General features: G+C 35.0%; 1 protein-coding gene across 6 annotated transcripts in view; it reads left to right on the top strand.

Annotated features, from left to right (window-relative positions):
* Positions 1 to 18,921, top strand: part of C18H18orf63 (chromosome 18 C18orf63 homolog) — a 54,824-nt gene that overhangs the window by 18,501 nt on the left and 17,402 nt on the right. For 5 of the 6 annotated variants that reach the window (XM_077135235.1, XM_077135232.1, XM_077135233.1 and 2 more), the window contains 4 exons: positions 1,346 to 1,455; positions 2,392 to 2,488; positions 2,601 to 2,689; positions 4,030 to 4,210. In XM_077135235.1, coding sequence (XP_076991350.1) covers positions 1,346 to 1,455; positions 2,392 to 2,488; positions 2,601 to 2,689; positions 4,030 to 4,210 — 477 coding nt within the window. The remainder of the gene's footprint in view (positions 1 to 1,345; positions 1,456 to 2,391; positions 2,489 to 2,600; positions 2,690 to 4,029; positions 4,211 to 18,921) is intronic. The other variant, XM_077135237.1, reaches the window with a different exon arrangement.

The following is an 18,921-nucleotide window of genomic DNA, read 5'->3' as shown; positions in this document are numbered from 1 at the left end:
AAGCTATATAAGTGGTTTATGTGAGAACCCATAAACTGCTAACATTTAAAACTGATATTTACCTCCTCTGAATTGAATTTTAAGTTCTTTTTTTTACTTGAATTATCTATTCTTTTCGTTACCAGCCACTCTTTTCTGATGTTGATAGACGTTGCTGCCCTGACTACCCTTTTCTTATCACACAGCTTAGGCAAGTTAACATCGTAGCAGTACATCACAGAACAGGATTTATCTGTCATGCACAGGGCAATATGTATCATTCATTCTGAGTGTCCTTGCTCTCTTACCTCACAACATCTCTACAACATCTTACCTTCTCCTACTGTGTTCATATTTTTCTATTCTTCTTTGTACATACACACCCTCCCATTTCCGTTAGGTTTAGTGAATGCAATAGGGGTTCAGAAAAGAGACAGTCACTGGACATTGCAGAGAGAGGACTATATGTAGGCCTGTGAAGTTCTTATTGGTATGACAGAGATAAATCAGAGGTGGGGGTGACAGTGCTTTAAGCAAATATATCATTTAAATGCTTATGACTTGTCTAGGCAATTAAAAGCTGCCAGTTTAGTGGTGGTAGAGTTCCTTGAATAATAACAGGCAGTGAGGTTAGAGCATTGTATCCCAAAAAGATGTTATGGTGATAGGTTAAAAAAGGTGCAAGGGCTAATAAACCATCCTCTTGGATCTTTATCTAGTGTCCTCTCATGCATTATTATATTTTTCACCTCTCTTGAGGTCTCTTTGTATCTTAGATTTCAGGGAAATTTCCCATTGTGAGCAAAGTAAATGGCAAACTGTTATTAGCCACATACAAGCCTAAATGCCCTATAGGGAGGGTACCTGAGAAACAGAAAAGAAAGAGTTTCAGGAGATGGGGAGGGGTTTAAAATGAGAATGGGACCATTGGCTTTTTCCTCTTATCCCCTCCAAAAGACCAGATAGAAATATAATTCACTTACTCATCCTCCTTTAAAAAAAAAATGATTTGGTTTAAGATGCTATTCTTAGAAAATATTCTCACAAAATCCATTTGGAATAGATTCATCTTCCTATAAATTAACATAATCAAAGAAACTGAAAAACAGTTGAAATAAAATGGGAGTTTTGGTTTAGACGATAAGCAAAAGCATGAAAACTTGAATAATTTATAAAGGAGAAATAAGGTGAGGTGAAAATTGATTACGTTATGCAAAATGGGTAGTCATGATTCAGTGTAACTTATGCCTTTATAACTAACTCTGTGTATATAAATATATATAACAAATGTGTATTTTTAATGTTTCTTTTTCCTTGCTAAATTCTTTTGAGGACTTATGTATTAAAATCTTTCTTCCATATAAAGCTAAAAGAATTTGATATTTCTGAGAATATTATAAAGGAATTTGATACTAACAAGAATGCTGTCATTGAAAGACATTCCATTTTAAGTAACTGGTGCTATGTTTTACCAAGGTGAGATTTCAATTAATGAGATTTCGGGTGGGGTCAATATACAGTAGTTTCCTCTTATTTTGCTTCCTTAGCGTTGATTAACATATGCAAAAACACAAGCCATTTAGGTGAATCATTGAAACCAAATTATAACTTAAAGTTGACCAGAAATTATTGGAATAATATCATCATCCTTACCAAAGTCATCAATTTCCTTTATTAAATTACTAAAATAATTTTATTGTGTTTACATTTTTATTAGATTAGATTTTATTGGATTAATTAGTTTCAAAAAACAATAAAATTTCTAGATTTCTCGTTATGAAATGACAACCACTGTGTAATATTAACAAGAAAAAACAAGCTTGTACTAATAATTAATGTTTCATGATGACAGAAACAAGTTGAGTTTTAAATTTGTACTATCTTCAGGAACAAAAGGTTTTTTATTAATATAAACATAACTATTGGGATAAAATTTTAACCTGCTTAGGAAAAACAACTGTAAGTAGCAGAGTATATACAATAATTTAATTATTGAAGCTGAAAAGAGGTAGATAGGGAACATAGATATGACTGGTTCATTCATCTCTCAGCAGGTTTTTCCCTAAAGTCTAACAATTACCAGGGATGACCTTCTGTGGCAACATTTTTTTTTTTTTTGGCATGGGCACACTGAGGGAATCAAAGCGTGGCAACATTTTATTAATCATTATTTTGTGGTTTATAATTGACACATTGTTTATACCAATTCTATTTAGCTTTCCCTAACAATTACAATTAAGAATTGCTCAAATTTGTACCTGAAACTAAGCACAAATGATTAGTTTATTACTTATGTATAGTTACTAAGATAGTTACTAAATGTTTTTGAAAACCTTTTCTAAATTGCATACTTAACTTATCAAACTATATTTAAGCATTGGCTTATAATGTTACCAACTTTTATTTTCATAGTATGAAAATGGGACAAATAATAAGTATTCTTCACACCACTCCCCCTGACTGTCCTTTTCATTCATATGAAGATTTCCAGATGCACTGGGATGCCCTGGTGAGCAATAGAAATATATATTACATTAGAAGTTATTTAATTTTGTTTCATATAACTTAACCTAAGTTTAGCTTTCTCTCATGGTGATTTATACTATGTGCTTAATTTTTAGTATGGTTATAAACTTCCCGAAGATTGTGGAAATATTAAAATATACTGCAGCATCTACTTCAGAATGATAGGAGAAAGGGTCTTTACATATCCTTTACATAGCCAATTATAACAGATGCTTTCTACCCACACTTACCATCCAATATTGCCTCCCATCCCTGATTTTATTATCATTTTCAACCTTCTCTATGTCTAAATGAACCTACTTTCCATCAACTTCTTTTTTTATTTGCATGAGTATTTTTTTATTTTGCCTAGAAGTTTTCCGTATTTTTATTTGAGGAAGAATTTAATAAGGATATTTCACAAAGTTATACAATTTATATAGCAAAAGACACTTCAGAGTAGATAGAAAAAAATAATTTACATGTTTCCTAGTAGAAAGTAAAAAAACAAACAAAGAAAAACAATCACAGGATTCTCCTTAGCCAAGCACTCCCTCCAGTGGCATTTTGGATATTATTAAAAGTGTTGAATTAAAGGACTCAGTTATTTAACAAATATTCTTCTCTTTGGAAGATTATTTAATTTCACAGGCAAAGTTTAGAAAATTTGGCTTGTACTTAATGTGTATTTTAAGAAAACTATCTCTAACGCTTTGTTTTTAAAAATCTACACACACCAAACAAACACAAACAATCAGGTGAAACTCTCAGTTATTAGTACTAATTTAATCATTCTTATTTCTGTTTTCTGTTTTCTGACTATCTGGAATTTAAAATGGAAGAAAGTAGAGCCGTTGTTTTTTATTTTTGTATCTACATTTCATATTCCAAATCATAATAGTACAATGAAGTTGACATATATCAATTATTCCCTTTTGTTAGATGACAAGACCTTATCCCAAGACTTCACAATTATTTTACATTGGAGAAGTAATGGCTTTTCTCAAAGTACTTCTTTTGGAGTGTGAATGCAATCTATATATGTTGTTTCTCTTTAACAAATTTTTTTCTACTTTTGTAAATGAAAACTATTTATTGTTTACCATATACATTTATTTTTGAGATTGTCTACAAATGTCTTGGTGCCTTATTTATATATCATTTTTTTGGAACATCTTAATTTGCCAGTTCATTTAGAAAGGATACAATGAATTGTCTTGATTTTAAGTGTTAAAATAGAAGGAATTAAGATCCCTGTGAGAAAATGTGCTTTTTAGTTCAGGATTATATGGAATAATAATTATTTAAAAACCTAGGATTGGGTGGTACAACAGTGGCTCAGTGGCAGAATTCTTGCCTGCCATGCTGGAGACCTGGGTTCGATTACCGGTGCCTACCCATGCAAAAAACAAACAAAAAAAAAACCCCTAGGATTTACTTATGTGTGCCTTTTAAAAAGTGGCTACTTTAATACTTTCTATTTCAAAAATTGACTATCTCTTATGTACAAAATATTTTATATTGTTCCTTAACATTGTTCAGATACCCTCTCAGTTGCATCAGAAGCCAGCCCATACAATTCTTTCCAAGGGTAGATTTGGAAGGTGTGTTGAAAAGTTTTCTATCAGTTTTGAAATCTAAACTTCCCCATATATGTGGATTATCCATAAGAATGACAGACAAGCCGTGCTACTATACCCAAGAACTAACTAAACCATATATACAGGTAAGAGAATTCTTGTCCTATCTAGTTTTCAAGACACCATCCACCAACCTTACTCTGATAACCAGAATTTTTAGTCTTTTCCTTTGTGGTTGGGGTACTTTATGGGTCCTGTTTAAAAAATATTTCTGTACCCCAAGATATACTATCATCTAATAAAAGGTTTATTGTTTTCCTGTTCATATTTGGTTCTACAGTTCACTTGGAATTTATTTTTGTTTATGTTGTAGTATGGAGAGTCAAATTTCTTTTTTACTATGTATATCCAATTGTCCAAGTGATATTTATTGAAAAGACCGTACTTTCCCCAATACTTCGCAGTACCACCTTTGTCATAAATTATCCTTGCACCAAATACCACACTTTTTGAATTATTATTCTTAAGCTTAAACTTTATATTTATTATACATAGTATTATAATACTAAATTTTATGTGTTTTGGACTCTGGTAAAGCATTTTGACCATTCTTACTCTTGCATTTCCGTATGCTTTTAGTTTCAACATGACAAGTTGCGTGCACACACACACACATACACATGCGCAAACACACACACAGCCTGAAATTTTGGTTGGGATTTCATTGAGTCTTACAATTCATGAATGTGGTATATTTATCTTCACATTTAATGTATCTTCTTTTTAATGCATTTTAACTTTTTATTGTATAATAGAATGCATATACAAAGCAAACAAAGAAAAATGGAGTGATTTTCAAAGTAGTTACAGGACAGATCCCACAGTTTGTCATGTCCCATGTAGCTGGGAGGGCAATGATTTCAGTTACAGAGTTGGGCTTAGAGAGAGTGAAGCCACATCTGAGCAACAAAAGAGGTCTTCCAGAAGTAACTCTTTGGCATACCTATGGGTAGGCTAAGCTTCTCGTCTACCTACATAAGCTTCACAAGAGTAAGCCTCAAGATCAAGGGCTTGACCTATTGATTTGGGTGTCCCTAAATTTTGACCCTGATGGTAAAGTTTAATAGTTCCATATTTTTTCTCCCAAACCCCAAGGCATTTGCCAATACTGTTTTTTGTTGTTATTGTTGGGGGTGGTGCATGGTCTGGGAATCAAACTCAGGTCTCCCACTTGAAAGGCGGGCATTCTAACCACTGGGATGCCAATACTTTTTGATTATCTGTTTAATATATTCTAGGATGTATCCAGGCACTACATTATGCTATACAGGATTAAAGGCCCTCCTTCTTATTCTGGTCACCCTGTGTTTAACTTTAATGCAGTTTTATTGATATATGTTAAATATTCATATCCTTATAATCATCCAAAATGTATAATCAGTGGTTCATAATATCATCACATAGCTATGCATTCATCATTCCAATCGATTTTTGAACATTTTTATTACTCCAAAAAAATAAGAATGAAACTAAAAAGTAAAAAAGAACTCCCCCAAATCCTACACCCCCTATTATTACTTATTTGTTGTCTTTATTTTCTTACTCATCTGTTCATACACTGGATAAAGGGTCACAGGGTTTCCACAATCACATGATTATACCTTAAAGGCTATGTAGTTATACAGTCATTTTCAGGAATCAGTGCTATTGGATTAAAGTTCAACAGTTTCAGGTATTTCCCTCTAGCTTCTCCAATACACCAAAAACTGAAAAGGAATATCTATATACTGCATAAAAAGAACCTCCAGAATGAACTCTTGACTATTTGAAATCTCTAAGCCACTGAAACTTTATTTTGTTTCATTTCTCTTCTCCCTTTTGGTCAAGAAGGCCAGGCTCATTCCAGGAACCATGTCCCACATTACCAAGGAGATTTACAATCCCCGGCTCATCTCCTGGAGTCATGCTCCACATAGGGAGGAGGGCAGTGAGTTTATCTGTGGAGTTGGCTTAGAGAGAGGAGCCACATGTGAGCAACAAAAGAGGTGACTCTTCGGCATAATCATAAGTAGGCTTAGTTCTCCTTTGCACGACTAAGTTTCATACTCTTTATAATCTTCAACCAGAGCCAGCATCTGATTAGCTCACTTTGTTTGTTCAGGCTAGGCCCTATGTGCCGCTAGCCAGTGTATGGATTTGGTATCCTTGGTTCAGGAGCAAGCCCCTTGTACAATTAGTTGTGTGGAGGTAGGGAAAGGATTGTCTAGACATCAGGGACAATAAGCATTACCTTTTCCTTGAGAAGGAAGTGTTGGTGGACAAATACCATTTGACACCATTGTTTTAATGAGTCATAAAATTGTGCCCAGATATAACATTTTTAAAAGTTTGGTTGCTGGCAAAGTCTGAATCTGAGATATTTTGGAAGATGCATCATTACATTATGCATTTTTATTGAGTATTTAATATTTCCCAGTCAATGGCTATATTAGAAATAGTGATTCAGAAGAACATACTTGTGAAAATTTGCTTTGTAAATGTAAAGTATCACTTAATTGGAAATTCTGGGTTTTGTATTGTTCCTGACAATTGGAACCCTGACAATAAGAATTTGTCTTGGGCGGACCACGGTGGCTCAGCAGGCAGAGTTCTCACCTGCCATGCCGGAGACCCAGGTTCAATTTCCTGTGCCCGCCTTATACCAAAAAAAAAAAAAAATTTGTCCTACCAAGTATGTTATTGAGTGCCTTCTATATGCCAGTTGCTTTTATGTGTATTATCTCATTTAATCATCAAAATAGATCCTTGGGATAAAAAACTGTTTTCTCAATTTTGCAGAAAAGAAAAACTAAAGCTCAGAGTGTCCAAATAATTTATCCAAAGCCACACAGTTAAATGTATTGTAGGATTAGCGTTCAAACCCATATATTCAGATTCTTAGTCCTATAACTGGAAAAAGTTTAGATTTTTAGTTAAGACTTCGGGCCCTAGAAATAGACTGCCTGGGTTTGAACCCCTCACTAGAATGTATAATTTTAGGCAAGTTATTTGATCTCCCTCTGCCTCAGTCTCCTCATTTGTAAAATGGTAGTCATAGTAATAATAAATATTTGTCATAGATTGGGCTTTTCATGAGGCAGACTTTGAAATGGAGTCTAGGGCACAGGGTGTTTATTACATTCTGCCCTTGGAATCAACCTATGGAAGAGGGAAAGGAAAGCAACATTGAGTATAGAGAGAAGTCAGGTGGAAAAACATTGGCCAATGCTATGAGGAGCTCTCAGGCTAAAATGGCCAATCAGAGTTGTTCTGCATTGGCCAAAATAAGCCTTCATACCCCCTCTTTGATCATTTATTGGATTTGGGCTACCCTAAGAAAGGCATGTCCTTGGGCAAGGTGGCTGTCTGTTACAGAGGCAGGCTGTTTGCTGATAACAATCCCAGAAGCAGGGGCAAGTCCTTCCAGGAAATTAGATCTGGGTGGCACATCTCCATGTCTTCACAGTACTGGGCTCTTAAAGCTTTTTAGGGTTAAATTAAATGAGAACAGTTTCTTGTACTTAGTGATATCTAAATAAATGGTAGTTACTATTATTATGAGACCACAAGCTATTTCAAAGATTCATACAATGTTAAAAAATGTAAATTTCAAAAGTGAAATAAATCAATCAGTTTGCTAGATAAAACTTTAAAACATTAAATATGTATACCTCAGGATGACTTGATTAGCCATATGTGTGTGTGTTTCTAGTCCTGTTCTTTCATCTTCCCTATGTCTTCCCAATCCCAACTCCATTGTGAAGAATTGAGGTAGAGGGAAGGCAGATCATCAAGGAAAAAAGGAGAAAGAAGAGAGAGAATAAGGAAAGGTGGTGGTAGAGGTGTGGCTTCTCCTGAACAGTTTATATTTTCTGAGACAGGCTTATAATAACTGCTGCTAATTCAGACAGAACCTCTCTGCTCTCTTTCTTATTTCTTCCTGACCTTAAAAGTCAGTGTTATTAGATTATTAAAACACAACAAGCAATAGCTCTCAATTTTTATAGACAAGTCCAGGCTCCATGTCACTAGTCATTTCCCTAAAATGATTGTTCCAGCCACAGCACTGTAGATAGACCCTGGACATATCATACTCCTGCACTGCTCTCTGTCTGTATCCATGCCGTCCTCTGCTTGTGTTGCCATATAAAATATGACATGCCCAGTTATTTCAGATTGCAGCTAAAAAGAAAAAAAAATATTTTCAGTTTAAGTATGTCCCAAATTATATCAAAAAATAGTATGTGCTGTTTATTTGAAATTCACATTATAATAGGACATCCTATATTTTATCTACTGCATACATTTGATCAATCAATCCCTAAACTTACATTTAATCACCACAGATATTCATATCTAAACGTAAATTAAAGTTTTTAGATTTCCTCTATAATTTTATGTTAATGAAGAAATATATGTAAATTGTATGTAAAATTTTAGAAATTAGATGTCAACCAAAAAAGAAAAAAAATACAATAAAAATGTTAACCAAACTACATATGCCAGTGACATCCATCTGTATGTCATTATCATTATCATATGTGCCCTGCATCCTGCTCCACATCCATCCTACAAATACAAAGTTTTAGACTACTGAAGGAAATCAACTTCCAAAATAACCCTCTCAAGATGCTTTCATGCCCTGATGGCAACAGAAGATCACCAGGCATAGCAAGATGCAGACAGATATAGCCCAGCCTGATGACCAAATTAAAACACCAGAGGAGACACAAACTTTGGAACGACTAATCAAAGATTTTCATGTAACTCTACCAAATAAAATAAATGGGATGGCTAATGACATAAAAGAGATCAAGAAGACACTAGAATAGCATAAAGAGGAATTTGAAAGAATAATAGAAAAATAGAAGATATCGCAGAGATTAAAGATGCTGTAGATGAAATAAAAAATATACTAGAGACACACAACAGCAGATTTGAAGAAGCAGAAAAAAATATAAGTGAACTAGGGGACAGGGCAACTGATTTTGAATATGCAAAAGAGCAAATGGCAAAAAAGATGGAAGAATTTGAATTGGATCTCAGGGAAATGATGGACAAAACAAAACGCACAAATATAAGAATCATCGGTGTACCAGAAGGAGAATAGGAAGATTAGTTGAGGATATAATGGGTGAAACTTCCCAAAACACCAGGATATAGTGTTTCTCTAGCGCTCATAGAACATTCTCCAGGATAGATCATATACTGGGGTACAAAATAGTCTTCATAAATTTAAAAACATTGAAATTATTCAAAGCACTTTTTCTGATCACAATGGAATGAAGCCAGAAATCAATAAACACTAAAGAATGAGGACTTTCACAGATTATGGAGATTAAATAACACGCTCTTAAACAATCGGGGGTCAAAGAAGAAATTGCTAGAGAGATTGGTAGCTATATGGAGATGAATGAAAAGAAGAATACAACATATCAGAACTTATGGGATGCAGCAAAGGCTATGCTGAGAGGAAAATTTGTTGCCCTAAATTCCTATATTAAAAAAGAAGAAAGAGCAAAAATCAAGGACTTAACTGCTCACCTGGAGGAACTTGAGAAAGAATAGCAAACTACCCTCAAAGCAAATAGAAGAAGAGAAATAACAAAGATTAAAGCAGAATTAAATGAATGGGAGAAAAAAGAACAATAGAATCAATAAAACCAAAAGTTACTGATTGTATTTGTAGAATAGAATGATTTCTAAATGTTTTGTTAGTTAATTATTTTTAATTAATAAAAAAAAAGGGATCAAAGGCTGCTTCCCTCAGTATGATAAAGGGCATATATGAAAAACCAATAGCCAGCATCATATTCAATGGAGAGAAACTGAAAGCTTTCCCTCTAAGATCAGGAATGAGACAAGAATGTCTTCTGTCACCATTATTACTCAAAATTGTACTAGAAGTTCTAGCAAGAGCAGTCAAGCAGGAAAAAGAAATAAAAGACATCCAAATTGGAAAGGAAGAAGTGAAACTTTCATTATTTGCAGATGGTATGATACTATACTTGGAAAATCCTAAGAAATCTACAACAAAATTACTTGAGCTAATAAACAAATTCAGTAAGGAATTGGGATATAAAATTAATGTGCAAAAATCAATAATATTTCTAAACACAAGCAATGATTCCATTCAAAATAGTAACTAAAAGATTCAAGTATCTAGGAATGAACTTAACTAGGGATGAAAAGGCCTTGCACACAGAAAACTACATGACAAAATGCTAAATCAAATAAGATCTAAATAGGTGGATAGACATTCTCTGTTCATGGATAAGAAGGTTAAATATAGTTAAGATGTCAGTTCTACCCAAATTGATCTACAGATAGAATGCAGTACCAATCAAAATTCCAGCCATCTACTTTTAAGACTTGGAAAAGCTGGTTTCCAGATTCATCTGGAGGGGAGAGAGACCCCAAATAGCTAAAAACATCCTAAAAAAAAAAGAAAAAGAAGAACAAAGTGGGAGGATTAACACTTCCGGATTTTAAAACTTGTTGTAAAGCCACAGTGGTCAAAATAGCATGGTACTGGCACAAAGATAGAAGTATTGACCAATGGAATCAAATTGAGAGTGCAGAAATAGACCACCAAATCTATGGTCAACTGATCTTTGAGAAGGCCCCCAAATCCGCTGAACTGGGACAAAGCAGTCTTCCAATAAATGGGCATGGGAGAACTGAATATCAACAGGCGAAAGAATGAAAGAGGACCCTTACCTTATACCCTATACAAAAATTAATTCAAAGTGGATCAAATACCTAATATCAGGACTATTATCATAAAGCTCCAAGAATAAAATGTAGGGAAACATCTTCAAGACCTAGTAATAGGAGGTATCTTCCTTAACTTTATACTCAAAGCACAAGCAACAAAAGAAAAAATAGCTAAATGGGAACTCCACAAAATCAGATGCTTTTGTACCTCAAAAGACTTTGTCAAAAAGGTGAAGAGGCAGGCAACTCAATGGGAGAAAATATTTTGAATTCACACGTCAGACAAAGGCCTGATATCCTATATACATAAAGAAACTCAACAACAAAAGAGCAAACAATCCAATTATAAAATGAGCTAAAGATATGAATAAGCATTTTTCTAAAGAGCAAATATAGATGGCTAAAAAGCACAGGAAGAGATGCTCATTTCCATTAGCTATAAAGGAAATGCAGATCAAGACTGCAAAGAGATACCACTTGTCACCTACGTATAAGAATGGCTGCTATTAAACAAACAGGAACTACAAATGTTGGAAAGGATGTGGAGAAATTGGGACACTTATACACTGCTGGTGGGAATGTATAATGGTACAGCCACTATGGAAGACAGTTTGGTGGTTTCTTAGGAAACTAAATATCAATTTGCCCTGTGACCTGGCAATAGCACTACTCAGTATATACCTATGAGAGTTAAAAGCAGTGATACAAACAGACATTTACAGCGATGTTCATAACAGCACTATTCATAGTTGCCAAAAGAATAAAACAATCCAAATGTCCATCATCAGATGAGTGGATTAACAAAATGTGCTATATATATATATGATGGAATATTATGTAGCAGTAAGATGAAGTGATGTCCTGAACCACATGACAAGATGGTTGAGACTTGAGGACATAATGCTGAGTGAAATAAGCCAGACACAAAGGGATAGATACTGTGTGATTTCACTTTTATGGACATGATAAATGTAAACTCAGAGGCTTACAATACAGAATATAGAAGCCCAAAGTTACATGGAAGCTTGAGATGGGTGAATAGTTAGCTAATGAGGTTGAACTCAAATGTAAGGGAATAATAGATAGAAGTGATGGTGGTTCACTAGTGGGTCTATAAGTAATATTACCATATTGAGGGTGAACATGATTGAAAGGGGTTGTATAGACCCATGTGTACTACCAATTAACACTACAAATATAAATACATTCTTGTATTAATTACTTCAAAGGTATGAATCTAGTACAAAGAGTGCATAAGTTCAGGATATAGCAGGGAAACTGCTATTGCATGCTATGGGCTATGTTTAACAGGTAAATATCAACAGTACCACAGCAACACCAGGGGTAAATAATGGGGGGTGACGACTTAAGGGGAGGTTTGGAATTTCTGTTTGATGAGGGCATGTTTATTCCTTATCTCTCCCTTGGGAACAGTGAAATTATCTAAAATTGAGAGTGTTGATGGACTGTTGACTTTGGACATTATACATGATGCCTAATGAATGGAAGTGGTTGAAGGATGAACCAACTGAGAAGTAGATTGGTGAACAATGGTGTATACAATAACAAAAAGGAACGAAGTTGTGAGGCCTGCAACATTGTGAATGAACCTGTGGGACATTTGGTGAGGCAAAATAAACCAGAAACAAAAGAGCAATTATTATATGGTCTTATTTAGTACACGCTTATAAGAAAACAGGGGTCTAGATTGTAAACTCTTATAGCAGTCACATTTAGACTGGGGTGGTAGTTATTATTTCTGGATTTTGAAAGGTTGATTTATATATGTATAATGATATTTAGAGATAAGAACAAAGCTGATCAGGTTGGCATTAAAGTAATTCAGAATACAGGGGTAAGGATGACATTGTCTGTATTTTAGAACCACACCTACTCTTTGATACCAAAGGAAGAAAGGATTATTTTGTCCAGAAACTAAATTTTCTGTAGCTTATGATATTACTCAACCTACCTGGATAGATCATTTAAACAATCCAAATTCAGGGAGCCCAGAATAAGAATGAGAACCTTTAATCCTGGATAGCTTAATTTAATGCCTGGATAAATACCAGAGTATATTAAGCAGATAATCAAAAAGTATTGGCAAAATCCCTTAAGGGATGGGAGAAAAAAATATGAACTATTAAACTTTACCACTGGGGAAACCCCTGATAATGTGTGAAACCTAAAAGGCACCCAAATCAATAGGCCAAGCCTTGATCTTGAGGCTTAATCTTGTGAAGCTTATTTAGGTAGACGAGAAGCTTAGCCTTATAGGTATGCCTAAGAGCTACTTCCAAGCACCTCTTTTGTTGCTTAGATGTAGCTTCACTCTCTCTGAGCCCAACTCTGCAAGTGAAATCATTGCCCTCCACCCTACACAGGACATGACACCCAGGGTTGAAAGTGTCTCTGGTGGCATTGGAGATGACTCTCAGTGATAAGTCTGGCCCTGGCACCGTGGGATCAACAATTCCATCCTGACCAAAGGGGAAAAGAAGTATAACTAATAAAATATCAGTGGCTGAGAAAGTTCAAATAGAATCGAGAAGGCTACTCTGGAGGTTGCTCTTACGCAAGCTTCAGTTAGACATTGCTCCCTACCATAACTTGCCAAACCCCAACCAAAACCATCTCTGCCAATCCTAAAGAACACCTAGGGCATTATATAAGATTTACAAAGGTACCATGCACTAGGGCAACTTTCTGGAAACCTACAACTTCCATATGGGTCCCTGGACCAGATAAATCCTGAAATGCAGAAGGGCCAGCCTCTCCAGAACATCAACTAGTTCCATCCCTCTATCCCGTATTATCAACAGCCCTTCCAACATGAAAAAGTTAGAATGGGTATACCCCAAATACCCCAAAAGAGTGGGAGAAAGATCAAAGATGATGGTGGAGTTATATAGAGAAGGTAGAGTTTAACAAATTAGTATGATTGCTGAATCAACGTATTGATATTTCTTTTAGTCTCCAATATCTTAGAGCAGCTAGAAGTTAAAACCTAAAATTGTGGAATTGTAACCCATGCCAAATTCTGAAATCTGTTCTGCAATTAATTGGTGTGATGTGCTTTGAAATGTATTGCTTTTTTTGTATATAAGTTATTTTTCACAAAAAAAGTCGATTGTGATGATTAAAAGTATATATATACATATATACTTTTATATGTATATATATATATATACCTTCTCCCCTCCAGTGTTCTGGAGCACATAGAAGGAAAATCTGAGATGATGGAATGGTAGCTGATGACAAACTCAGGGATCTATTTTCTAAATACTTGTTGAAGAGTGCTTTGAAAATTTTTGCTGTTTTCTTTCTTTGCTTTGTGTATGTGTTTATATTGTGCAATAAAAAAGGTTTTTTTTTTAATACAAAGAAAGTAAAGACTGGATATAGTAGCTTGATTATCTTTACCATAAACTGTTTTTGACGCTTGGGTAGAGGCTCTACAGTTGTGGTTCCAGAATGAAGAGCTATAGCTGACACAAAAAGGATATTAACAACAACAGTAAAAAAGATGATATGGTGAAGCATATGTTGTTAGGTTATAACTTTACAAAACTTTGATTTGTTAGCCATTTAAGTGTATTTAAGCTCTGTAAATTATTTATGATCTCATCTGCTGTTTACATAGACCCTTTTGTAGTCTTTCTATAAATTTTGAATTTGAGCTATTTACTATATTTTAGAAATTGAAAGAATGCATAAATAATACATTGACAGTCTAGGAGGCACAACAAGCTGCTAAAATTATTTTCATCATATGTATGCTTCTGATAGACAGAGGAGGAAGAAACAGCATATGACAATAAATGTATTTCAGACACACAACTTCAACCCCCTCCATATCTACCCCTTCGACTGCTCTCAATCCTGCATCAGGTTTATGTACAGCATCATTTCAAGGTGCACAAGCTCTTCTGTGGGCCACCTTTGTTGTCATTAGAGACTTGCAGGTGGTAAGAGACAAACTTGGGTTTGGTTATCTCTGATATCCAGAGATCTGGTGATCTCTGATGTCTACTATATTTACAAGAAGGCCACAACATCTTCCATTCCACATGTGACAGCACTTCTCCCATTGAGACATGAGATCTCTGTTCCCTCCTCTTGAATCTGAGTAGACCTGTGACAGAAGTGATGGTATGTGACTGCTGAAGCTAGGTCATTAAAAGAAACAGCTTCTATCTTGTCTCTCTTTGGGACCCTTGCTCTTAGAACCCAGTTGTCATGTTGTGAGGTGTCCCAGGGTACATGAAGAGACGACTTATAGGTATTGCAGGCAACAGCCAACACCAGCAATCACACAGGGAGGAAGCCTTCAAGGTGATTCCAGCCCCAAAGCCATCTAACTGCAACTACCTGAGATATCCTGAGCTAAGCTGAGTCAACCCCCAGAAGGGTGAGAGAGAATAATATAATTATTATTGTTGTTTTAACCTACTAAGTTCTGGAGCTATTTATTATGCATAATAGGTAACTGGAACATCCTGTTAATTTTCCTTTCCTCTGCATATTTATCGATGTAATTCCCCCAGATGTCTCCTAGCCTCCTCTCAACCCCACTCTACAACTCAACCTCCACTGATAGAGAAACCAGTTCTGGTTTGTGTTTATCTCTAGCACTTTATTTCCCCCCCAAGATTTTAATTTATTTATTAATTAAGAAAAATTTAACAAACGTACTAAAACATTAACATATATAATCAGTAATTCACAATATCATCACTTAGTTGCATATTCATCATTTCTTAGAACATTTGCATCAATTCAGAAAAAGAAATAAAAAAACAACAGAAAAAGAAATAAAACGAAAACAGAAAAAAAAGAGTATACATACCATACCCCTTATCCCTCGCTTTCATTAGCATTTCAAACTAAATTTGTTTTAACATTTGTTCCCCTATTATTTATTTTTATTCCATGTGTTCTACTCGTCTGTTGACAAGGTAGATAAAAGGAGCATCAGACACAAGGTTTTCACAATCACACAGACACATTGTGCAAGCTGTATCATTCAGTCATCCTCAAGAAACACGGCTACTGGAACACAGCTCTACATTTTCAGGCAGTTCCCTCCAGCCTCTCCATAACATCTTGAATAACAAGGTGATATCTACTTAATGCGTAAGAATAACCTCCAGGATAACCTCTCGACTCTGTTTGGAATCTCTCAGCCATTGACACTTTGTCTCATTTCACTCTTCCCTCTTTGGTGGAGAAGGTTTTCTCAATCCCTTGAAACTGGGTCTCAGCTCATTCTAGGGTTTTTCTCAATCCCTTGATGCTGAGCCTCAGCTCATTCTAGGGTTTTTCTCAATCCCTTGATGCTGAGCCTCAGCTCATTCTAGGATTTCTGTTCCACGTTGCCAGGAAGGTCCACACCCCTGGCAGTCATGTCCTACGTAGGCAGAGGGAGGGTGGTGAGATGCTCGTTGTGCTGGCTGGAGAGAGAGGCCACATCTGAGCAACAAAAGAGGCTCTCTTGGGGGTGACTCTTAGGCCTAAATTTTAAGTAGACTTGACCTATCCTTTGTGGGGTTAAGCTTCATATGAACAAACCCCAAGACTGGGGGCTCAGCCTATCGCTTTGGTTGTCCACACTGCTTGTGAGAATATCAAGAATTCAACTTGAGGAAGTTGAATATTCTTCTCCCCATTCTCACCATTCCCCAAAGGGGACTTTGCAAATACTTTTCGACTCACTGATCAAATCACTCTGGGATTCATCGGGGCATCACTCTGGACAAACCAACAAAATCTCAGGTCCTACCTGAGATCCAAGTACTTGTGGTATTCAATAAACCATCTACATAAGTTATATTGGAAAATGCACTAGTCAAAATATAAATTTTGTACCAACCAAATAAACATTTTTTGCTTTAGTCTCACACATAAGGTAAGATTTAAAAATATTAATTACCATCTATTTTCAGCACCCTGCAGTAATGACATTCCTTTGTTCTTCCTCATACAAAAACATTTAAAAATTTTGTACATTTAGTCACTATTATTATACACTCTAGGCATTCCTAGATTATACCATCTCAATCTTTAACATCTATCTTTCTAATTTCATTTATGCCCCCAGCCCTCCTCCCTCTATCATTCTCACATGCAGCTTCATTTGGTGGTTTAACATAATTGTATTACAGTTAGGTAGTATTGTGCTGTCCATTTCTGAGTTTTTATATTCAGTCCTGTTGCACAATCTGTATCCCTTCAACTCCAGTGACCCAATATCTTACCCTATTTCTAGCTCCTGGTGGTCTCTGTTACTAATGAAATATTCCAAGTTTATTCACTAATGTCAGTTCATATCAGTGAGACCATACAGTATTCGTCCTTTTGTTTTTGGCTAGTCTCACTCAGCATAATGTTCTCAAGGTCCATCCATATTGTGACATACTTCATAACTTTATTCTGTCTTAAAGCTGCATAATATTCCATCGTATGTATATACCACAGTTTGTTTAGCCACTTGTTTGTTGATGGACATTTTGGCTGTTTCCATCTCTTTGCAATTGTAAATAATGCTGCTATAAACATTGGTGTGCAAATATCTGTTTGTGTCTTTGCCCTTAAGTCCTTTGAGTAGATACCTAGCAATGGTATTGCCAGGTCACATGGCAATTCTATATTCAGCTTTTTGAGGAACCGCCAAACTGCCTTTCCCAGTGGTTGTACCATTTGACATTCCCACCAACAGTGAATAGGTGCGCCTCTTTCTCCACATCCTCTCCAGCACTTGTCATTTTCTGTATTGTTGATAATGGTCATTCTGCTGGGTGTGAGATGATATCTCATTGTGGTTTTGATTTGCATTTCTCTAATGGCCAGGAAAGTTGAGCATCTCTTCATGTGCCTTTTGGCCATTTGTATTTCCTCTTATGAGAGGTGTCTGTTCAAGTCTTTTTCCCATTTTGTAATTGGATTGCCTGTCTTTTTGTTGTTGAGTTGAACAATCTCTTTATAAATTCTGGATACTAGACCTCTATCTGATATGTCGTTTCCAAATATTGTCTCCCATTGTGTAGGCTGTCTTTTTACTTTCTTGGTGAAGTTCTTTGATGCCCAAAAGTGTTTAATTTTGAGAAGTTCCCGTTTATTTATTTATTTCTTCAGTGCTCTTGCTTTGGTTGTAAGGTCTATAAAACCACCTTCAAGTATAAGATTTATAAGATATTTCCCTATATTTTCTTCTAACTGTTTTATGGTCTTAGACCTAATGTTTAGGTTTTTGATCCATTTTGAGTCAACTTTTTTTTTTTTTCGGTTTTTTTTTTTTTTTTATTAATTAAAAAAAGAATTAACAAAACAATTAGAAATCATTCCAATCTACATGTACAATCAGTAATTCTTAATAACATCACATAGTTGCATATTCATCATTTCTTAGTACATTTGCATCAATTTAGAAAAAGAAATAAAAAGACAACAGAATAAGAATTAAAACAATAATAGAAAGAAAAAAAAAACAAAAAAACAAAAACAAAAAACCTATACCTCACATGCAGCTTCATTCAGTGTTTTAACATAATTGCATTACAATTGGGTAGTATTGTGCTGTCCATTTCTGAGTTTTTATATCCAGTCCCGTTGTACAGTCTGTATCCCTTCATCTCCAATTATCCCTTCTCTTTTTTTTTTTTTTTTAATTAACGGAAAAAAAGAAATTAACCCAACATTTAGAGATCATACCATTCTACACATGCAATCATTAATTCTTAACATCATCACATAGATGCATGATCATCATTTCTTAGTACATTTGCATTGGTTTAGAAGAACTAGCAACATAACCGAAAAAGATATAGAATGTTAATATAGAGAAAAAAATAAAAGTAATAATAGTAAAATCAAAACAAAACAAAACAAAACAAAACAAAAACCTATAGCTCAGATGCAGCTTCATTCAGTGTTTTAACATGATTACTTTACAATTAGGTATTATTGTGCTGTCCATTTTTGAGTTTTTGTATCTAGTCCTGTTGCACAGTCTGTATCCCTTCAGCTTCAATTACCCATTGTCTTACCCTGTTTCTAACTCCTGCTGAACTCTGTTACCAATGACATATTTCAAGTTTATTCT

The sequence above is a fragment of the Tamandua tetradactyla genome, chromosome 18, assembly GCF_023851605.1.
Source record: "Tamandua tetradactyla isolate mTamTet1 chromosome 18, mTamTet1.pri, whole genome shotgun sequence".
Lineage (NCBI taxonomy): Eukaryota > Metazoa > Chordata > Mammalia > Pilosa > Myrmecophagidae > Tamandua > Tamandua tetradactyla.
Note: the sequence above shows the minus strand (reverse complement) of the source record. Positions and strands in the feature narration are given on the sequence as shown.